Genomic DNA, 19,491 nt, shown 5'->3' on the forward strand with positions numbered 1-19,491 from the left:
TATACATACACGTATGTGAACCAATGCATAGGAATTATAAGTTGAAGGTGCTAGCCTAGCCTAAACTTTTATACAAAGTGGAAATAAATACCGTGACTTCCCCATTCCCTTTCTTCCCACGCCATTACAATGCTAAAAGCATTACTGTATGCAGTGCAGCTTCTTTCCTCCTCCTTCTATTTAATGTGGCTGTGGGCAGTTTACTACACCCAGCTGTGTGGTAGGAGCGATTATCAGCCCAGCATGCTTGTCACTGGTGCCATATATTTGGTAGATCAGACCACGTTCAATTTCCTCTCTAAGAAAATCAAGTACTCGAGATAATACCAAAAACATCTGCTCACAGACTGTTCCCTACCTTATCTACAAAAGAACCTGTAGTCATTTAATTGCCTCAATAAAATCAGGGCAAACTTCTGCTGAGCCTACCCCCAGTGCACGATGTTTATGTACCTTCACTTAGGGATTTCCACAAAGTGAACCACATTTGAGTCCACTTGTGGTGCACATAATGGTGGTTTCATTAGAACTGCCTTTCTTCAGAATCAGCTAATTGCTCTGTGTTTAGACCAGGACGTTGTACAGCCGGGGAGGAATTACCTGCTGCCGTTTTAAGTAGCTCCTTCCAGGTAGTTTATCTTACCGTGCACGGGAAGTGCTTAAAAACCCCAATTTTCGCCAAATACAAAGTGAAATACCCAGACTCGAGTTTATTTACGTGAAGTTATCAGTAACAGGCTTTATTTATTTGCAGTTATCAATAACAAGTAACACGGTCCCATCGCTTTCCAGCCCAGACACCCCCAACCCGGCCGCGGAGGAGGAGCCGCGGCCGCCGCTTGAGGAGAGCGACGCCCACAAAATGGCGGCCGCGCCCTTCCCGCTCACCCCTCCTGTGGAGGCCCCCGGCCGGGCTCCGTTGGGCGCGGCGAGGCCTCGTCCCCTGCCCCAGGGCCGTCCCGGCTCTTTCCCGTGTGTGGCCAGGCCCTGTCCGGTACCCGCCTGCTGACAAGGAAGGGGAGAGCAAAGCACCGGGCTCTCTGCCCCCGACCTCGTTGGGGAGCAGCGGGATGGAGCTGGGGAGGCTGGAGTACCTGCAGGCCCTCGTCACCGAGTTCCAGGTGACGGACAGCTCAGGTAACGTTTAAAAGTTTGAGCTCCGTTGCTTGCTACTCTTCGTGTCGCACGTGGCAGGTGCCTCTGGCACTGTTCCCCTCCTTCACACGATGCTTCTCCCTTGCAGAGGCCAAGGAGCAGGTGCTGGCCAACCTCGCCAACTTTGCCTACGACCCCAAGAACTACGAGTACCTCCGGCAGCTTCAGGTCCTGGATCTTTTCCTTGATATGCTGACTGAAGACAACGAGACCCTTGTGGAGTTCGCTATTGGTAAGAACTGCACCCGAGTACACTGATAAAACAACCCACTGGGGTAGGGGACGACAGGAGCTGGGATGCTCGTCCCAGTGCCTCCGTTCAGCAGCCGCTCACCCCGGGTTCAAGAAGGCAAATGACAATTATCTGTGCTGCGTGCTGGCAAGCCCTTGGTTAGTGCAAAGTGAGTGGAATGGGGTGAGAGGAAGGAAGGATCAGGAATGACTTTAAGGGCAGTGTGTCTCCTTCATTTTAATATATCTGCTGTGCTTAAAAAAAATGCTTTCTGGAAAGGATTCTTTTTTAAGACTGAGAGAAAACTAGCTGACAGCAGTACAGTGCCCTCTAATGACATACAGGGGGAGGAGTGCTCTGGTGGAAAATCTCCAAGAAGAATAAAGAAAACAGACCAGGAAGCAGCTAAAAGTTTTCCAACCAAATCTTACAGAAAACTTGGATGCATATTTTTGTATTAGAAAAGATGGATCAGCAAAATATTGATCAGCACTTTAGAAATCAGCACCTGTATTCAACTGAATTTAAGGAAATAATTTCTATTACCACTCTAGGTTGGGGAAAAAAACAAAGAGATTATGTAAGATAATTAATAACATCTTACAATTCCTGAGATTTAGAGCTGTTCAGGAAAAATATCTTTGTGTACTGCCTTACAGAAGGGAGAGAAGATAGAGCGGCCATCCAAGGACAACCCAGTGCAAGTATCTAACTGGGCAGGATCAAACAGTATTAGTATCAATAAATATAAACCTATGGAATACGTTCAGTCTATTGCCCTTTATTCCTGAATAAGGTGTCCAGTTATTTAAATAGGATAAAGTAAGGCGGGGGGAGCAGAGAGCAGAGTGCATCCTGATAAGTGTGCAAAAAATACTTGTCTTGCCTGTGTCTGACACTGTCCTTTGCTGTTTCAGGTGGTCTTTGTAACCTGTGCCTAGATAAAACTAACAAAGACTATATCTTGGAGGCCAATGGGGTAGAGCCCATAATAAATTGCCTCTCCAGTTCCAATGAGGAGACCGTCATGTCAGCAGTCACAACGCTGATGTACCTGACAACGCCACAGTCCCGCCAGCAGACCACAGCTCTCCCAGTGGTGGAGTGCATGCTACGCTTCTCCCTCTCAGCCAGCAGAAGGCTAAGCAATCTGGCAACTGTCTTTCTGGAGGATTACTGCACACCTCTGCAAGTGGAAGAGGCTCAGAACCTAAGCAAACACACAGCAGTAGGGATTCCTCTTCCTAAGGACTGAAGACATCAGAGCATTTGGGAGCTTTTAATGGGGAGACCTCCCTCTGTTTTCCCATGTCTCCACTTTCTGCTCAGCAGGTCAAGAGCATGGTGGGAACAAAGGACTGGGAAATTGGTCAGACTAGTGCTGGATTGTAGTATTTAATAAAGAGGACAATGTAGCACTACAACAAGCCAAGCATAAACTGCAAGCAAATATTTAAAATAAAACAGGTTGTGGCTGTTGGACAGCAGGTTGCCAAGTGCAGCTTGCACAAATAATCCTTCCTAGCAATTATATTTTTCTGTTTGGGTTATTGGGCTTACATCCCCTCCAGTTCTTGGCTGGTTTTGCTGCAGTTCTCCCCTTCATTGTCAACTCAAATGACTTTGAAACGTCACGTGAACTTCATTCTTCCTGCAGAAGAAAGATGTTTCTCTGCCCAAGCAATTTGCAATTTTATTACATCACTTTGGTACTGAATGTGCCATCCTATCATCATGCCATAGGTTAAGTTACTACACAGAACAGGTTGCAGCTATCCCATAAATTGGGAAGGGGAAAGTTATATTTCTTTCATTACCACTGGTGAGAAAGGTGAAGATTGAAAAAAGGCTCATGGCACTTTGGCTCACAAGAACAGCTGTTTGTAAAACCTTCTCTTAATAAAACATTAACTTAAATGCTGTGTAAACAGTTTTGTATCAACTCATAAATATTTCTCTACAGCATTTGCAGTCCAGCCTTCACCCACTCACTAACACACATGGTCCAGAGATCGAAGCCAGCCTGGTCTCCTTTCATTGTCAGCCAACCAAGCAAAAGGCAACCCAAAAGCCAGGGTGGTTAAACACAAATACAGGGTTTGGTTGTTGATGACAGTGACAGATGACAAAGACAACAACCCTGCATCTGTGCAAGTTCCAGAGCTTTATTTCCTATTTTTCCCTCTCTGCTCCCAGTCAGTACAAAACACACAGGAGTGAGCTTAAAAGCACAAAAACAAACAAACAAGCAAACAAACAAGAAAAAAAACACCTGCTTGTCATATAGTATCTCTTCAATAGCAAATGTCAGGAACGACTCTGAAGAGATCAGCTGAATGCAGGAAAAGCTTCCAGACACACGGGGAGGACTCGGGATGTCTGATGAGAGCAGCTCACTTCATTTTACAAGCGTTTTGCCCCAGTAGCACCCCTGCCCTGGTCAGTATCCTGCTTCCTGGGGCTGGGTTTCCCTGCCAGCTGCTGACCTGGGTGTTACCCTGGTCGTGGGACTGACCAGCACTCTGTTTTTGCATTACTGCCTGCATTTGCTTTCAATTTTTAAATGCACAGATAAGAAATTCTTGTGAGAGGTTAAGCTTCCAGTATCTCTTCTACTCTAAGACATGCAAATCTTACCTTTCCTAGGGTCATACGAAGAACTTCAGCATTGTCAAGCTAGCATTTTTCCACAGACATTAAAGCCTTACATTCCCATGCCAACAAACAGTGCGGAAAGCTTAGTTCTTGTAAGTATTCTTCAAAGGCAGGCTGGCAACCTCTGCTTAGCAATTGTACAAGATGGCTTTTATAGTCCAGCTGATGATGTCCCTGTTCTATCACCAGTGGAATATGAACACGAAAAAAAAACCTTTTCAATTAAGCAGCGATGAGTACTCAGCATTAAAGAAATCTCTCAAATGATGGTGCTCACTCAGCTGTCAACATTTACAAATCCTGGTAAAACAGCAGACAGAGTTGGAAGCACTGCTGGAATTCACATGCAAATCAGAAGAGGTTAAGGAGTCTGGGTGAAGACACTGCAATCAGACCTACCCAGGTCTTTACTTCCACACAAGGCTTCACTGATCTCAGCAACAATTCCTTGGAGTTCTTCCCAAGGAGATTTGATTACAGAATCAGTGTCTGAAAAGCTTGTGTCTGAAAGCTCTTTTATCCTAGAGCAAGACAACAGAAACTGGCAACTTTCCATATCAGAAAAAAAAAAAAAAAAAGTCAGGCTTTGCTAGGAGAAGAAAGAAAATTGATTTGATGACTCTGAGAACCAGAAGACATTTCTCAAAAACAAACAACACACCAAACAGCAAAAGTAAGAAAAAAATTTCTTCCTCATTCTCATCCCACCCTTGCTCTGCTTTGTGGAAGAACTATCTGCCAATTCTCCGAAGCCTAGTCAAGCCACTGTCCCATGAGTTTGCCTTAGGAAGTGGTAAGTATGAGAGCTACCACGTTAGATCAGCCCAAGGATTCATTTAATCTAATTTTCTGACTTCAGAGTAAGCTCCAAAAACTCTCAGGAACACCTGCCCAGGCGAGTGACTTCTGGTGACTTCCATTAGTGAGATAACAACTTGGACACAAAGCTGGGAGACTTGTATCTGTGCCCAAGCTTTCCCATTTTCAATACTTACAGTAATTCTAGAAATTCTTCCCACTGCTGGAGATGTTGAATCATTTTCTGACACTGTCTGGGGACATGTTTTACATCCATAACACGTGAGAGATAAATCCCTGACAACGAAATGGCTGCACACCTCTAAGTGCTTGGTTCAGGCACGCACCGTAAAGAAAGTCTTGAACAAAATGCTTTCTAAATAAAAAGGCAAAGGATTTACAGTGTGAAATTAATGATCAATTTATGATCAAAAACAAAAGAAAAAAACAAACAGTTTAACAAGTAATGGATTGAGTTTCAAGAGACAGCTGATAAGCTCCCACAAAGCACAAACAACACTGAGGGCACTGCATAAATCATTATCAGTGCTTCCAACCCCCAGACACGAGGGTATCTTAACACCTCTGATGTTCCTGGATAGCCCTCGTAGACACCTGTCACAACGAGCTCAGTGTGCAGCTGATCCCAGTCTGGATTCTGTTTCCCTGCACAGACACGTGGCCCCGCAGGCTCCCAGTGCCTGTGCAGAACTAACAAGGTCAGTATCTTTAACCAGCTGTTATTTACATAACACTTCTAGGAACTTCAAATCTTCGCTAAATTCTTTGCTAAATTATTGTTCTGCCAAATGCACCTAAACCAGACATCCAGAGGTTACTGAAGAGGGAGATGGATGGGAATACATAGACCTAATTTCCTTGTGAAGCCCAACTAACAATGAACAGCAAGATAAGAACTTTCTGCCCCTGCTGATCTGCGTGGGACTCAAGCCACTTATCTGGTTATTTCATTGACACATGAAAGGTCTGGGAACAAACAGGATGAGTGTGAACCAAATTAGGAAATAAAAGTGTCAGAAATAGAACCGAATGAAACATTCACATGATCACAATCCCTTAAATTACTTATATTTTTTTCTTGTCCCAGTACACCTAAGTGAGTCTCATAAAAGGCACATATATATATATATATTATATACCTAAACATACTCACTTAAGCAATAAGTTGTGTCTGTTCATATAAAGCAAGAAAGAAAACAATGTCTATTGCCCACATTTACTAGTTCCAGAAGTTTCAAGCATCAGCAGCCATGGATCAGAGCTTGGTCATTTGGAGCCTGTGAAAACACTGCCCAGACCCAGCACTCCGGTTTGTCACATTGCTGCAGATGCCTGCACCTAGCTATGGAACTAGGAAGGAAATGCATGGGAGTTGTCACTCCTTAGAAATAAATAAATAAATTACATGCTCAGTGCAGGATCTTAAAAGTTAAGAACGAACTTCTCACAGAAAGTACATGGCACGGCCTGGATCAGCACCCATCTGCCTTTTTGAAGAGTCCCAGTTGTCCTGTGGTAACAGGAAGGCAGCAGGAGCCTGGATTCATAGTATTTATAATTTTGCCTTGCAAATAACTCTGCTATTCATTCAGTCATTAGCAAACATAATGGAAGCTAAAAACAGCAGCAATTTGCACAGATATAGGGTGCACCGCAAGCCTTTTACGTTTTTTTCCAGATCACTTCCCTACCGTGCGCTTTGCTCCTCAGAGCATGCAGAGGGAACGATGTAGAAATGGGGCTTTATTAACCATACAAGGCCCATATATAATATCTGTACTTTTTGGCCTGCTAAAGAGCTACATTAATGCTTCAGAGTGCTCAGGGAGCTGCAGGGACGTTACCACCGTTGCTGCAGAGCAGTCTGTGAGCACAGCTCTGCGAAAAACTTCACCCCCAGTTATTTTTACGCCAGAATCCCTCATTCTCACACACACCTCCCTGAAAAGGCTGGCATCTCCCTGGAAGAAGCCTCTTACCACTCTAATTAAGGCTGCTAGCATCAAAGAACTCTCCACGGAGCTCCTACGAGCAGGGGAGCCCCAGTTGTGTGTTCCCCCTGCCCGCAGCACCCCACCACTCACCCCAAGCTGCAGCCCGTCGTACTGCTCCGGCACGAAGTCCTGCTGCTCCACCAGCTCCAGGCACGACTCACTGCAGAAGTCCCGCAGCACTGCGCCCACGAAGTCAGCCAGGATGCCATCCATGTGCCACCAGCACAGGGTGGCCCCCAGCAGCTCAAACGTGCCTAAGCTGGGCCCACAGGGCGAGTGCAGGCAGCGGGGGGAGATGGGGTTTGCAGGCATGAATCCCCCCACCCAGAACCCAGGTGGGAGCACAGGTGAGTGAACCGCTAATTGGGCTTATGCCAATGGTGAGAAACAAAACTGATCAGCAAGGATAGCGAGCAGCTGCCTTGTTGTGTGTGTCCTGCACCCTTGTAGTGAATCTCAGCTGCGGCTGCAATGCTCTGATCAAGGCAGGTGGAAAGGCAACTTGCCCAGTCTCAGAAACTGTAAAGGAGAATTCAGACGTTCCTCTGGCTGTGGAGCTTGCAAAGGAAATGGAAATTTATCATTTTCCTCCTCCTAGGCCAGGAAACAGGTAGGCATGATTTACATGTACCCAGCAGCCAGACAGCATTTCATAACAGCTGTAGGGAAGAACACCCCCAGCTGTAGGAGAGGAAGAGCACACTAACCTATAAAACTGGATTTGCTCTAAACATGTAAGGCCAGGGCTTCTCCAAAACTGACTTGGAAAGCTGGGGTATTTTTAGATCCTGTTCTTCCAGGATGGGGGAGGGTGAAAAAGGCACAGTCCCTCCTGCACACATAGTTCTGTACAAAACCCCGTGCTGCGGCTTATCACACAGCAGATACCCTCCAGGACGGCAGAGCACGTGATCACTTGGTCTCCCTTACACCCCCTTTTTGGTGAGGATCTGATTTATTTTTGTGACGAGAAACTTTCGTTTCCTCTATTTTCTTGAGAAGGAAATATTTCCGGTAAAGCAGATTACATGTATCGAGCCATAGGGCATGCTTCTCTGTTCTAGAAGGTAAAACCAAAGAGAAGTCAGACACTTTCTTCAACGGGACGATGGCATGTGATGGTACCCCAGGGTCAGGTGTATGAAAACTCACCTCTTCTGCTCCATCCCACCTATGTCGGAGTAAGGCAGGTCTGCTGAGAGCAACATGGAGCCAAACCCATGAAATAAAACCCACACAGGAAACACTGCTTCAAAATTTCTATATTATTTACTTTAAGCAACAGTCCAGCTTCGTGAAATTACAACACACACTTTAAAGGATGAGATTTTCACCTCATGGTCAAGCACCAGCATGATCATGCACAGCATTGAGTCAGTTGTAAAAAAAAAATGCCCTGTAATTTTTATTTATTTATACGATCCACTCCACCTTCACTGATTAAGGTCTGAATAAATCCCCTCCTAGCATCAGGCCAGGCGGCTCTGGTCATTAGCCCTCTATTTGGCACATACCCTGCTTCGTAGTAGTCTAGTACCAAGATTATTTTGTTTTATTTTGTTAAAGGCAGCATGGTGTACACTAACCACTTTAAATGGCACAGCAGGGCTCAAGGCATTTACCACATGCAGACAATGAATTCTTTTAGATCCCCCGAACTCACACGTGGAGGAAGGGACCACACTTACTGATTGTTTGCTGGCCTCTTTAACCAGGACTCTAGACCCTTTGTAAAGCTAAGGGGTTCTAAAAATCTCAGTACAAAAACCCGCTAAGCACATTTAGAACCAATCTACTCTCCTTTGAATTACATTACTATACTTCATAAAGCTTTCCCTCAAGTCTATCACTAGAAAACACTCATGTCACTTCCAGTAGATCTGGGGGAAACACAGGACAGAAGTGGAAAAAAAAAAAAAAAACACAACAAAAACAACAAAACTTGATCTCAAAAAAGGATGGAGTACATAAAGTGCTTCTTTTAATGAAAGAAATTCGAGATGTACAGTCAGGCTCAAGTTGTGCAGTTCACAAGCATGGGGGAAAAGAAACAGACACGAGTTCAAAACAGTCAGGAAAGAAAGGAAAGGTTTAACCAAGGACTAGGCTGGACTTGCCACCAGGTGGATTTCTCCTGGACGGTGCAGGTGCTGGTGCTACTGGGCTAGGAACAGGTGCAGCAGGCAGGGATTTTTCTTCATTCTGACCTGGGGCAGCTTCTACATCAGCCTCAGTGTTTTCTAAAAGAAAAGAAGCTTTTAAGGTATTTGATGTAGATAATGAAAGCCAGAGGTTTCTCTGGCTTAGACAGAAGATCAGCCCCACAAAGTTTTCTCCAGGCTTACAAACACACTCAGAGAGTGCTGCTGTAATCTGCTGGCATGACAGACTTTCAGCTGCCTGAACTATTTTTCAGAACTCTGATGCCTTACAGTTCAGTTTCAGGCATTCAAGAGTCACAGTCACTCAGCTACTATTAGGGGACCACAGAATTATTTTTTATGACAAGCAGCTACAATTAAGTCATGTACACAGTCAGTGTGCAACCACCCTAACAATTTCAACTCAATCTGAGCAGTTGCTGGAAACAAAAGCATCAGTGCTGGGAAGCAAGAGCTCAGATTCAAACTACATTCCCAATTTCATAACTGGTATTTAGAGGGAAGAGTGTCTGACACACACTTCTGAGGCTTCACACAGAAGAGACTGGGGAATATCCATGCATGGGTAGGCTCGAGCCTTACATTCCCTGGAAAGCACATGACAGCGTCATCTGCTTTAAATACTTCGGAACAACCACAAGTGAAGACAGGACACAGGAGGAATTCTTCACAGGAAGCACTTTAGATACTCTAGCAAATAACTGATATATTAATTAATTGTCAATGAAGTAGCTAAGGACAGCAAGATCATTAGTACCTCATATTTCTTTTTATAAATTAATACAATCAGTTATGATCCAAAAGCCTAAATCAGCTCCACGATGCCTTCTGATGCTTGGGGGTGTGGGTGCATGGCCAGGTCTGTGAATATGTATTTCATCTGCTTTTAGCAGATCTTAGTTTCATCTAATCAACACTAACTCTCTTTTTGGAGGAGTTGGGAAACATCTGCACATTCATCTTAACCGGTACCATCATGATTTTGCTCATCTTAATTATGTTCCCTCTCTCCCAGCCTTCTTTTCAAGAAGTCCCCTCGCAAGGCAGATGCTCAACCTCCTTGATCTTTTCTGCTGCCTTCCTCTGCCCCTTTTCTTTACCCCCACTACAACCATCTGGTCTTCACACTTCAGGGACTGCACACACAACGCAAGATGCAGGCATACTGTTACTTAGAGAAGCAAAACGCCATCTTCTTTCCAGTTCTCTTCCAGATGACATGCAACAATTTGTTGCCTTCCTCCAAACATTTCAAAGAATTTTCAGTAGTTAAACACAAGGCAGATCTTGAGAGTTAACTGCTGCACACAGCCAAACATGGGACTGGCATGGTATTTTCCTAGGTGGTTTAAGTTACTATTTTTTCCTACTTACTCACGCAAAGACCTTTTAATCTGCCCACTTTGTTGAGTCCTTCTAACCATAAGATTTTTCTCACCATCAGCACATTGAAAGAGCTTAGCTATCACCAACAAAATTGGAGACTTCACTGTTCATTACCTTTTCCAGGTCATGGATGAAGACACTGAATAAAACTAGTCCAGTCCCAACACCACTTCCCATGGCTCATTTTTCCAACCTGAAAAGCAATCACTAAACCCTACTGTTTGCCTCCTATTATTTAGCTATTTTCTAATCCACAGGAGATGCTTTAATCCAATACTGTGGCAATTTACTGTTGTTTTTGAAGTTATTTTTTTAAAATAACTTTTGATGCAGGATTTTATCAGAAATGCAGAAAACCCACTCAAAGAACCTTATAACAAAGAACCCTAGCAGCTTAGCATAACCTCCATGCAGCCAGATAATTTACAGTATAGATCCTCTGCTGCATTCATTAACCCACGGGCATATCTGAACAAAATAGTTTGAATACTAAGTTTTAAGCTTGAAGCTTCTGCAGCTCAAGCATACCACTGCCTGCTTACTCAGCAAGCTGAGAACAACTGTGGCCATGCCTGCTGCTCGGGCAGCACTGAATGCTTCATTGTCTGTGCTTCAAGCAGACAGCCCAAGCACTGTGAAGTACTCGCCATGATAATCTGTCTACCGAACGCCAGACTTCACCTTCCAGTGCATCATGGAAAGGCAGTCACTGGTGACAGTCAATTAAGCACTGTCTAGTTCCCCTTAGCTAGTCACATTCATCAGCTACACAGCACTAACCCAATCACAGAAGAAACATGAATTACTATCACAGGAGCATTTGAGGAAGTTTCCATAGCATGTTAGAGACTCATTTAGCCAGCTGACACACAGGAGTTCTTCCCACATAATCAAGGTATAGCACAGTTTGCTAACCTAGAAACTGAAGTGGTAAAAGGCAACAGGATCAGATCAAATATTGAAGTTTTTCCCTTATCAGAAAGGATGTAACCTCTCAGTCAGTTTGCTAATGAGTACACTGCAAACTATTGGAACCCTTGATGCACAAAAAGGAACTACAGATTCCAAACAGGAAGCATGAACACTTCTGCAAAAGGAACAACTCTTCTTCCCCTAGACAGACATGATTAATAAAAATGCACATCCCACCTGACACCTACATGGGGTTTTAACATCAGTTACATAGAGAAAATCATTTCCAAATGCACAAGAGGAAACTTTTAATGATGGGAGCCTATTAAAAATCTAGTTATGCTGTGAATTTATAAACCGACAGCTTTTATTTAGAGGCATATTCATCCCATTTCAAACCCAGGAGACAGCTATGCAACGTCAAGTGCAAAATGACATGTGTAACAAGTGGGATGTTCACCATCCAATGCCTGCCATCTCACACAGCGGGAATATCAAGTGGTGGAGTGAAACAGCCAGCTCAACAGGACTCTGTGCTCCATTAAGCTAAGATACCCAAATCTATCAAAGGGAGAGATTAATTTAGCAATGCATCTAGATTCTCAGGTGTCTGCCACATACACCACCTCCAGGAACCATTAACTTCCTACTCCTTTCCCAAGTACCTCCAGTGGAAGTTGAAGAGCCAAACATGCCCTCCATTTTATTTTGCCGTGTGTCTTCAAACATTTAATTTTTAGTCAACAGCAGACAACTCCAGTTAGGAACACTACCTTGGTGCTACTGTCCAATAACAGATTGCTTATTTAGTTATTTGGGAAACCACTTCCCAGCATAGATATACTCAGTGCTTGATAAAGGCTTCCTTTATTGTCACCTTCTGGAAACCAAAGGCCAACAAATATTAGACCTGTGAAAGTGGGAACTTGTAAGAGTCAGGAATATCAGTCTGTACTCAAAGTTTCAGTCAGGTGTTGCTAACCCAGGCAGCTGTATTTCTGCTGCCTCCAATGCCACCTCTTCTTGCCTCATCACTCCTTGCAGGCTGTCTTCTAACCCCAGAGTAAGCTGCTTTAAGCAAGTACCAGGAGAAGGAGCAGAGCCCTCAGACCAGGGCAATTCTGTTATCAAACCACATTCTCCTACCTAAGGCACAAACTCTAAATGCCCACTAGGGTGCTAATTAAGATCAGACAGACAAGGGGAAGACAGACTAAAGCAGCCTTTATAGTTTTATTAGAAGCAGTGATGTTGCCGGAGGAGAAAGACTTATTTTGGCCAGAGATACCACTTAGAGGTAGTTAATAAGCACTCTGGAAAACCTCTCACCCTCCCAGCAGAAGTCTGCTCAGGATATGGAACTGCTAATAGCCGTAGCCATCTTCCACAGCTCTTAGGTGTTAGAAGTAACACGTAAACTACTTGGTCAACACGCACATTCCTCACATCAGGAAGTAGCTATTCTTAAGGTAAATCTTAAAAAGGAGAGATTTCCACCCTCAGAGCAAAAAACACAAACAAAAAAAAACCTTCAAGGTAAAATGTATGCTGCAAGGGGAAGTTCCTCTGTTTACATGAAGGGCTCAGTACGCATATGCACTTCCTTGGCAAAAATTAGCATTTAAAAAAGCAACAGGAACTTAAAAGCTAGTTAATGCAGATGCTTTCAGATGCAGTAGCTGTTCCTGCTTATTTCTGTGCATCAAGTGTTTGCTGTGTGGAAAAACACTATGGAAAGAGGTAAACTGCTGAACTAAAATCTATGAAGCTGACTGTACTATTTAATTGTAAACTCCTAAAAACAGAATTATAGTCTTTCAATGACTTAAGTCTTTGCAAGAAGGTACCCACCTTGCCTTCTAGTACTTAAACAAATCTCGACACCAGCTGCTGCTGGCAAAATAAACGAACAGGACTGTTCTTGTCTCTAACCTGATGACTAAACAGAGGCATTCTGCCACTGCATTCCATATCCACTCTTACCAACTTCCACTGAAGTAATGAGGTCATGATATTGATTTGATGGATTCCAGGGAGAACCCCAAGCTGTCTGTCTTGAGAGAAACCATTTGTATATCCCATGACCTCTTCTATTTCAACGGAGAGTAAGTACAAACTGTTCTACTGGAAGAGCCTGAAGGCGTTACTCACCAGAAGTTTCACCACCACCATCTCCTCCCTAGAAGAGAGAGAGGAACACGTTATATCTCATACTCCAAAAAGTATTTTCCCCCTACCTCCATCAAAAGGGTACTCAATACTCCATGCTGCGGCCAGACAAAGCTGGTCAAGCGTGCTGCTCTGCCCAACGACACACTCTGACAGACCCAATGAAGAACTTTTAGAGCAAGAACAGGCAGATAGGAGAGCAGAGGAAGCAGGTATCAGAGTAGCATGGCTGGTTCTAGATACATATTTATGCAGATTAATATGATGGGTTTGTAAGCACTAGTTCTCACACAGTGACTAATTTAAGTTTTAATCAAATGCTTATTTACCTGTCATACTTTTAAAAATTTAAACAGACAGATAGTACTGAAGTAATCTTGATGACCTATAACATATGGTACACTTGTTGCTCCCACACTGTGAAGGATGCAGGTGTCTTACAGCACTATTAAATACAGCATCCTTCATCAGGCAGAACTGACAGTAACCAGATCATTGCAATTGCCAAGCAGTAACGACAAGAAAATCATACTCAAAGCAATTAGAAATATTTTGGTGTTCCCTCCTTTCTTCTAAGCAAATCTTTCCAACACCAAACATGTATCTGTTAGCAAGGTCAAGAATATTTGTTCCATCCAGGATATTTAACTTTTTTTTTTTGTGAAACATCAAGAAGTTTTTTTACAGATAAAGTTTCCTTCATTACACAAACAGCTAAACATTCTTTTCATACTCATTGGGTTCAGACTGTAACAACACAAAGATACAGAAAGTCCTCCAGCAGCAAAGGCTTCTCAACGGCATGAGGTTTTATCTACTTCCATAGACTTAACATTGTTAATTACACAGTGAGCCCGCAGTCGTTAGGGTATTAGTACACAGCAATGCATGCAAATACATCCCCTTAAATCTCAGACTGGGCTATAGTACATTAGCTTCTGCTGTTTGTAGCTTTAATCACTGCACAAAATTAAAGTATTCTGCATCACAAGAATCCTGTTTGCAAAGCTGAGAACCACAAGACAGAGTATTTAATACAATTAAGTAGAAAATAGAATTAGACTAAAGAGTTTACTTTTGTTTTCTGTGGTAGCAGCTATAAATTTAATCTTGTATTTGCTAAATTGGAACAAGATATTTTATGCAACAATGAACAATTCCGTGGCTCACTGAAGCTATTAATAACAAAATGGGTTAAACTGATGATTGATGCCAGTTATCAAAATAAAACTTGCTTTTTATAACCCATAAGGTTATACCCAAAAGGTATCTATACAAGATTTAAGTGGTGATTTACCTACAAAATTCTGTTCTGGAAAACCTCTCTTTAGGTTTAGGCTTATGTCTAAAGCTCAAGAGGTTTATTTTTTTTCACCTATGAAATTTGGTTTTGCAAGTGCAGTCTGTTCCAGGTTTCACTTTTTTTCCTTACGTTCAGAGGAATTATTACTTTTTGTCCTGTTTTTGCTATTAACTATAATCATATATCAATCAAAAGCCATGTTAACACTATAAATTATGCTCCATATTGCTATCAAGTAGTTTACATAGAAAATAACACTTCTGATAGTATTACTGAAGAGAGTAACAGAAATAAAACAAGCATTCATGCCACTGAGGGGCGTGATGATGTGATATGAAACCAAGTCCCTTGTAAGTCAATAAATCCACACAGTTCAATGTAGGTAACTATTGTTTGTACAATCTGTTAAAAATAATTAAAACAATTAATGCTAAAGTGAGATCTCACACCGCTTCATTACTGTCCATCAATAAGAAGAGTTAAGGGCTCTAGAAAGCACTCCTTTGAGAAAAATCCAAGCCTCCACCAGCACACTGTAAGACTATCCTACAGAATAGAGAACCTTCAGGGCAACAACAGGTTTGAGAATAAGACTTTGAATTCTGCAACCATTTCAACTGAGCAACTATCACTGATAAAGCAATCACATACAGAGAGCAAAGTGTCCCCTTATCAGGCTCTTTGTAGTTCATGTACTGACCTTTGGATCTACAAAGTCTCCATAGTTAGCATCAGTTGAGTTTCTTCTTTGTGGTCCAGAGGATTCACTGTCTTCTCTGATTTCACCTGGCTTAGTCCCTAGAAGCAGAGATTGATTCCAATCAGGTTGCAAGATTAACTTACTGGGAAAGCAGATGAAAACCGATGTGGTGCTCTTCTTTTGTAAATGACAGCTTTACCACCCTGAGGTTTGTCCTGAGTCTTTACATAGTGACTCACAAATTACAATTGTATGGCTGCATCTCGTGCAGGGTCCCAAGGCCAGCCCTACTGGAAATGCTCTGCAGAAATGGAAGCTTAACCCCAGCTGCAAGCACAACACAAAGCTAAACTTCCTCTGATTAATCAAGATCAGCGGTCATCCACATACTAAGAAAGAAGTTCACCCTATTGTAACATGATTAATCTGGAGATATCACATCCAAAATACATTCCTCTTAGCTATCTGCTTGCAACACCTATGTCCAAGACATACAATAAAAGGTAATTTTGAAAAAGAGTTTGAAACTAATTCAAAAAAGAAAAATTCCCATGCAAGTAGACATCATTTCTAGCCCCAAACTACCAAATAGGAGGTTAATTCAGGTTTCCACACACGGACACCAGCAGCTCCAGGCCAATACCAAGAATGGATTAATGCATGTCAGCAGAACTAGGAACAAAGCACGACATTCTTACCCGATGATTTAGCCCAGGAAGGTGGATTTTCTTCAGGAGTTCCAAAGATGCTGGATGCCATTTTGTTCCTTCGCACGGGTTGTTCTTTTGGTTCGTCAAAACCCAGAGAAAAGTTGGACCCGCCACCAGGAGGGCGCAGCACTCTGCAGAGAGATTCAACTTTACAACCTTGGGTCTTTATAATCTGCATTACTGAGCAGCACTCTAACATGTAAAACACGACTAATAAGCTAAAAGATCATTGTTGGCTCTTGTAATGGGCAGTTGCATGGGCTACATTCTGCCCAAATGGGAACTACGTGAGATAACTGTGTTATGCACTGGCTCTTAATAAATGCCACTGTTACGTCTTCAGTGCATAACTCAACCTATAAAGCTAAATTGCTTGCCAGCATTCAGGCAAAATACTACATCGCCACTGCTCTTCTTTGGTGACATTTATCAAAAGCAAAACAAAATACTCCTGTATCCTACTTGTGTCCTTGCTTCACTTGGTGTCAACAAGAGCTGCCACCAGTCTTCAGTGTCCGACCAAATTAAATATATATATAATTATACAGGCACACCAGAATCCAGCTTTTTTTTAGAGAACCCTATGAAGGCAATTAATCTTCAAATTGGCAGCACAGCAAAGACTAAAGTTTGGCACATGAGTCAAAGTGCTGGTTGCATCACTGATGACTGGGCTATGGCCTCTATCTGGATTTGTTTCATCAGAAAAACCCTTAGGCCTGCAGCGTGCTACTGGACTGAGCTTAAAGAGATTTGAGCACACCAAGAGAAATGTGCTTTCAAGACACGCAGTGCCCTCAAAGGAAGAGCAGAACAAGCCAGGGAAGGTGCATACTCCCTCTTCTTTTCTAATAGTTTAATTGAGGTGCAATACAAAAACACTTCTCCAGCCTAGAGTACTCAAGACAATGGCAAGAAAAAAATCACAAAGGTGTTGGACGTGAATATTTAGCGTTACTAAACTAGCTAACTGCTTTTTGTTACAAAATTCCTTTCCAAATATATAATTAATAATGCTCAGGAGCTAATGGGAGGATCCCACTATTGTGTAATATGCTTTATGAATCCAAGAACACTTTTGTGATTTGCTGCTTCTCCTTTCTGAATTAAGGGATATAGTATAATGGTCTTGAATCACTTCGTTACCTTTTTTCCCCAGAGGAAATGTCCCTGTGTATGTATTTTCTTGGTTGCATCTGTTACACTTAATAATTTGAAGAACAGATTGTTCAAAAAGAGGGCTCATCCCCTCATCTTACATCACCTCATTTTACCACAGCAGTGAAACCAGTATTCTCTTAGCAGCATGGCAGTTTCCACAGAAGGTCTTAATGAAAGTAACAGAAAAGGCAATTGAAGCTAAAAGGCAAATCACTCAAGCTGCTTAAGAGAAGCAATCACTTTTGCCAATACAAGACAAAAGGTTGACAGATTTTATTAGAAGCTTCTCTCGACCCTAAGATGCTTTAACTTGCTTCATCACAGCTACAACTCACACTTCAGGCAATGAAGTGTTCTTAAAATTGCACCTGATACCCACGGATGTGCACTGAAAATTCATCCACGTCCAGGAAGCACTTGTCAAGACGTTTTTCTTTTTTTTTTTTTTTTTCCTCCACCCCAAAGAAAAAAAAAAGCTAGAAGCGAACAGGAAGCATCTGCTTTGTCAGGCCATAAACCTTACAGAAAAGGCAGCCGCCAAGGCTCGGTGCTGAAGGCGAGCCTGCCCTCGCTGCTGCAGCATCCACCGGCACCCTGCACGCCTGCCCAAGTGCCCTGCATCCCTTCCCTTCCAGCCGGACTTGGCAAGTTTTCTTTGTTCCGAGCAGGGCCACGGCTTCTTCCACGGCGGTGCTGCCTCCCCGCTCCCCACCCAGCTCCCCTCGGCTGTGGGGTGGGAGCCGGGGCAGGGCTTTGGGTCCCCCTCCCCGACCCCGAGGGTCTCCCAGCCCGAGCAGCCGCCCTGGGGTGGGAGGGGGGGGGCACCCAAATCTCTCAGCGGGGGGTGCACGAGGTGGGGGGGCCCCAGAACAAGACAATGGCGCCCGCCCCCGGCCGCGCCCAGCCTCAGGAAACCCCCGGGGCTGCCCCCACCGAGGGGCCGGGGAGAAAAAGGGGAGACGGGGGGGAAACGGGGAGGGGGAACGGGGCGCGGTGCCCCCCTCCCCTTCCCTCGCCCCCTCCCCCGGCTGTGGCTGCGCAGCGCGGAGGGAGTCGCCTCCCTTCTTTGTTAGGAGGCGGCTGAGGCAGGCGGGAGGCCCGGGGTGGGTGTGGGGGTGGGAGCTCCCCCCGCCCCCGGCCCCACACAGCCCCCTACACACCGGGCAGACACGGCAGGACGCGGCCTGACCCCCCGGTACCCTCCTCGGACTCCCCCCGTAGTCGCCGGGACCCCCTCAATTCCCCCGTTCACCCCCGGTGGGTGCCCAACGCCCCCCTCCCTTCAGCCGCTTCCCCCCCCCCTCCCCTCGAGGCTCTAACGGGACGGGGGAGCCCCGGCCCCCGCCGCCCTAACGGTCCCCTAACGGCTCCCTAACGGTCCCCAGGGCCGCCGCCGAGCCCTGCTCCCCCAGCGGACCTGGAGCTGTTCCTGCCGCTGGGGTCCATGCCCGAGAAGGTGGTGGTGGTGGTCATGGCGGCGGGCGGGAGGAGGTGGTGGCAGGGGAGAGGGCTCCGTCAGGAGGCCGGCGGGAGGTGACGGTCCCAGGAACGGAGCGCGCCCCTTCCCCCCTCGGACCCTGCCGCTGCTGCTGCCGGTGACAACTGCAGCCGCCGCCCGCACCGGCCGCGCCTTTTATAGCGTCCCCAAGGCCCGCCCCCTGGCGGCTTTCTCATTGGGCGATTCAAACTCAATCCTCGGCTCCCATTGGACAACGCCTTGCCATTCTGCCCTTTGGCCCGCCTCGCCGTCTATTCCGAGAAGCCTGGGCTCAGCCTTAAAATCCCATTGGTGAAGCAATACGTCTGCTCTCCGGCGATTGGCTGCGCCTGGGGTGGCGGCGCCCTTTGTTGATGATTGGCGGGAGGGCGTGTCGCTCAGGGGAAGCGAGCTGCGATTGGCTTAGCCGCGCGTGAGGCGAGACAAAAGTCTCCGCGGCCCTCCCCTGGCTGCGGAGGCCGAGGGCTGTGAGGAGCAGCCCCCGCTCCCCCCCCCCCCCGAATCACCTCAGGAATCCCCTCAGGCGCCCACCCCGGCGCCCCCCAGCCCCTCGCCCCCGTCCCCAGCCCCAGCCCCAGCCAGGAGGGGACCTGGCCCCCGGGAGCTCGGTTCCCTCAGAGCACAGCGCAGCCCCC

At 45.1% G+C, this 19,491-nt stretch overlaps 2 protein-coding genes across 2 annotated transcripts; one reads left to right on the forward strand and one right to left on the reverse strand.

Moving 5' to 3' along the window:
- The first annotated feature begins 896 nt into the window (after positions 1 to 896).
- Positions 897 to 3,304, forward strand: ARMC7 (armadillo repeat containing 7). Its single transcript, XM_032199630.1, has 3 exons — positions 897 to 1,137; positions 1,244 to 1,387; positions 2,305 to 3,304. The coding sequence occupies exons 1-3, from the start codon at positions 1,071 to 1,073 to the stop codon at positions 2,640 to 2,642; spliced, it is 549 nt and encodes a 182-aa protein (XP_032055521.1). The 5' UTR covers positions 897 to 1,070; the 3' UTR covers positions 2,643 to 3,304.
- Positions 3,305 to 8,099: 4,795 nt separating this feature from the next.
- On the reverse strand, positions 8,100 to 18,952 carry JPT1 (Jupiter microtubule associated homolog 1). The gene is made up of 5 exons (XM_032199666.1): positions 18,776 to 18,952; positions 16,186 to 16,328; positions 15,488 to 15,585; positions 13,467 to 13,494; positions 8,100 to 9,095 (listed from the first exon to the last, which is right to left on the reverse strand). The coding sequence occupies exons 1-5, from the start codon at positions 18,829 to 18,831 to the stop codon at positions 8,947 to 8,949; spliced, it is 474 nt and encodes a 157-aa protein (XP_032055557.1). The 5' UTR covers positions 18,832 to 18,952; the 3' UTR covers positions 8,100 to 8,946.
- Positions 18,953 to 19,491: the final 539 nt, after the last annotated feature.

The sequence above is a fragment of the Aythya fuligula genome, chromosome 18 (genome assembly GCF_009819795.1).
Source record: "Aythya fuligula isolate bAytFul2 chromosome 18, bAytFul2.pri, whole genome shotgun sequence".
Classification (NCBI taxonomy): domain Eukaryota; kingdom Metazoa; phylum Chordata; class Aves; order Anseriformes; family Anatidae; genus Aythya; species Aythya fuligula.

Coding starts and splice junctions, on each gene's coding strand:
- ARMC7 (XM_032199630.1), top strand. CDS start 1,071: ATGGAGCTGGGGAGGCTGGAGTACCTGCAGGCCCTCGTCACCGAGTTC. Junction 1,138..1,243: donor CCAGGTGACGGACAGCTCAG/GTAACGTTTAAA, acceptor TCTCCCTTGCAG/AGGCCAAGGAGCAGGTGCTG. Junction 1,388..2,304: donor CCTTGTGGAGTTCGCTATTG/GTAAGAACTGCA, acceptor TTGCTGTTTCAG/GTGGTCTTTGTAACCTGTGC.
- JPT1 (XM_032199666.1), bottom strand. CDS start 18,831: ATGACCACCACCACCACCTTCTCGGGCATGGACCCCAGCGGCAGGAAC. Junction 15,586..16,185: donor TTCCTGGGCTAAATCATCGG/GTAAGAATGTCG, acceptor CTCTGCTTCTAG/GGACTAAGCCAGGTGAAATC. Junction 9,096..13,466: donor TGGTGGTGGTGAAACTTCTG/GTGAGTAACGCC, acceptor CTTTTCTTTTAG/AAAACACTGAGGCTGATGTA.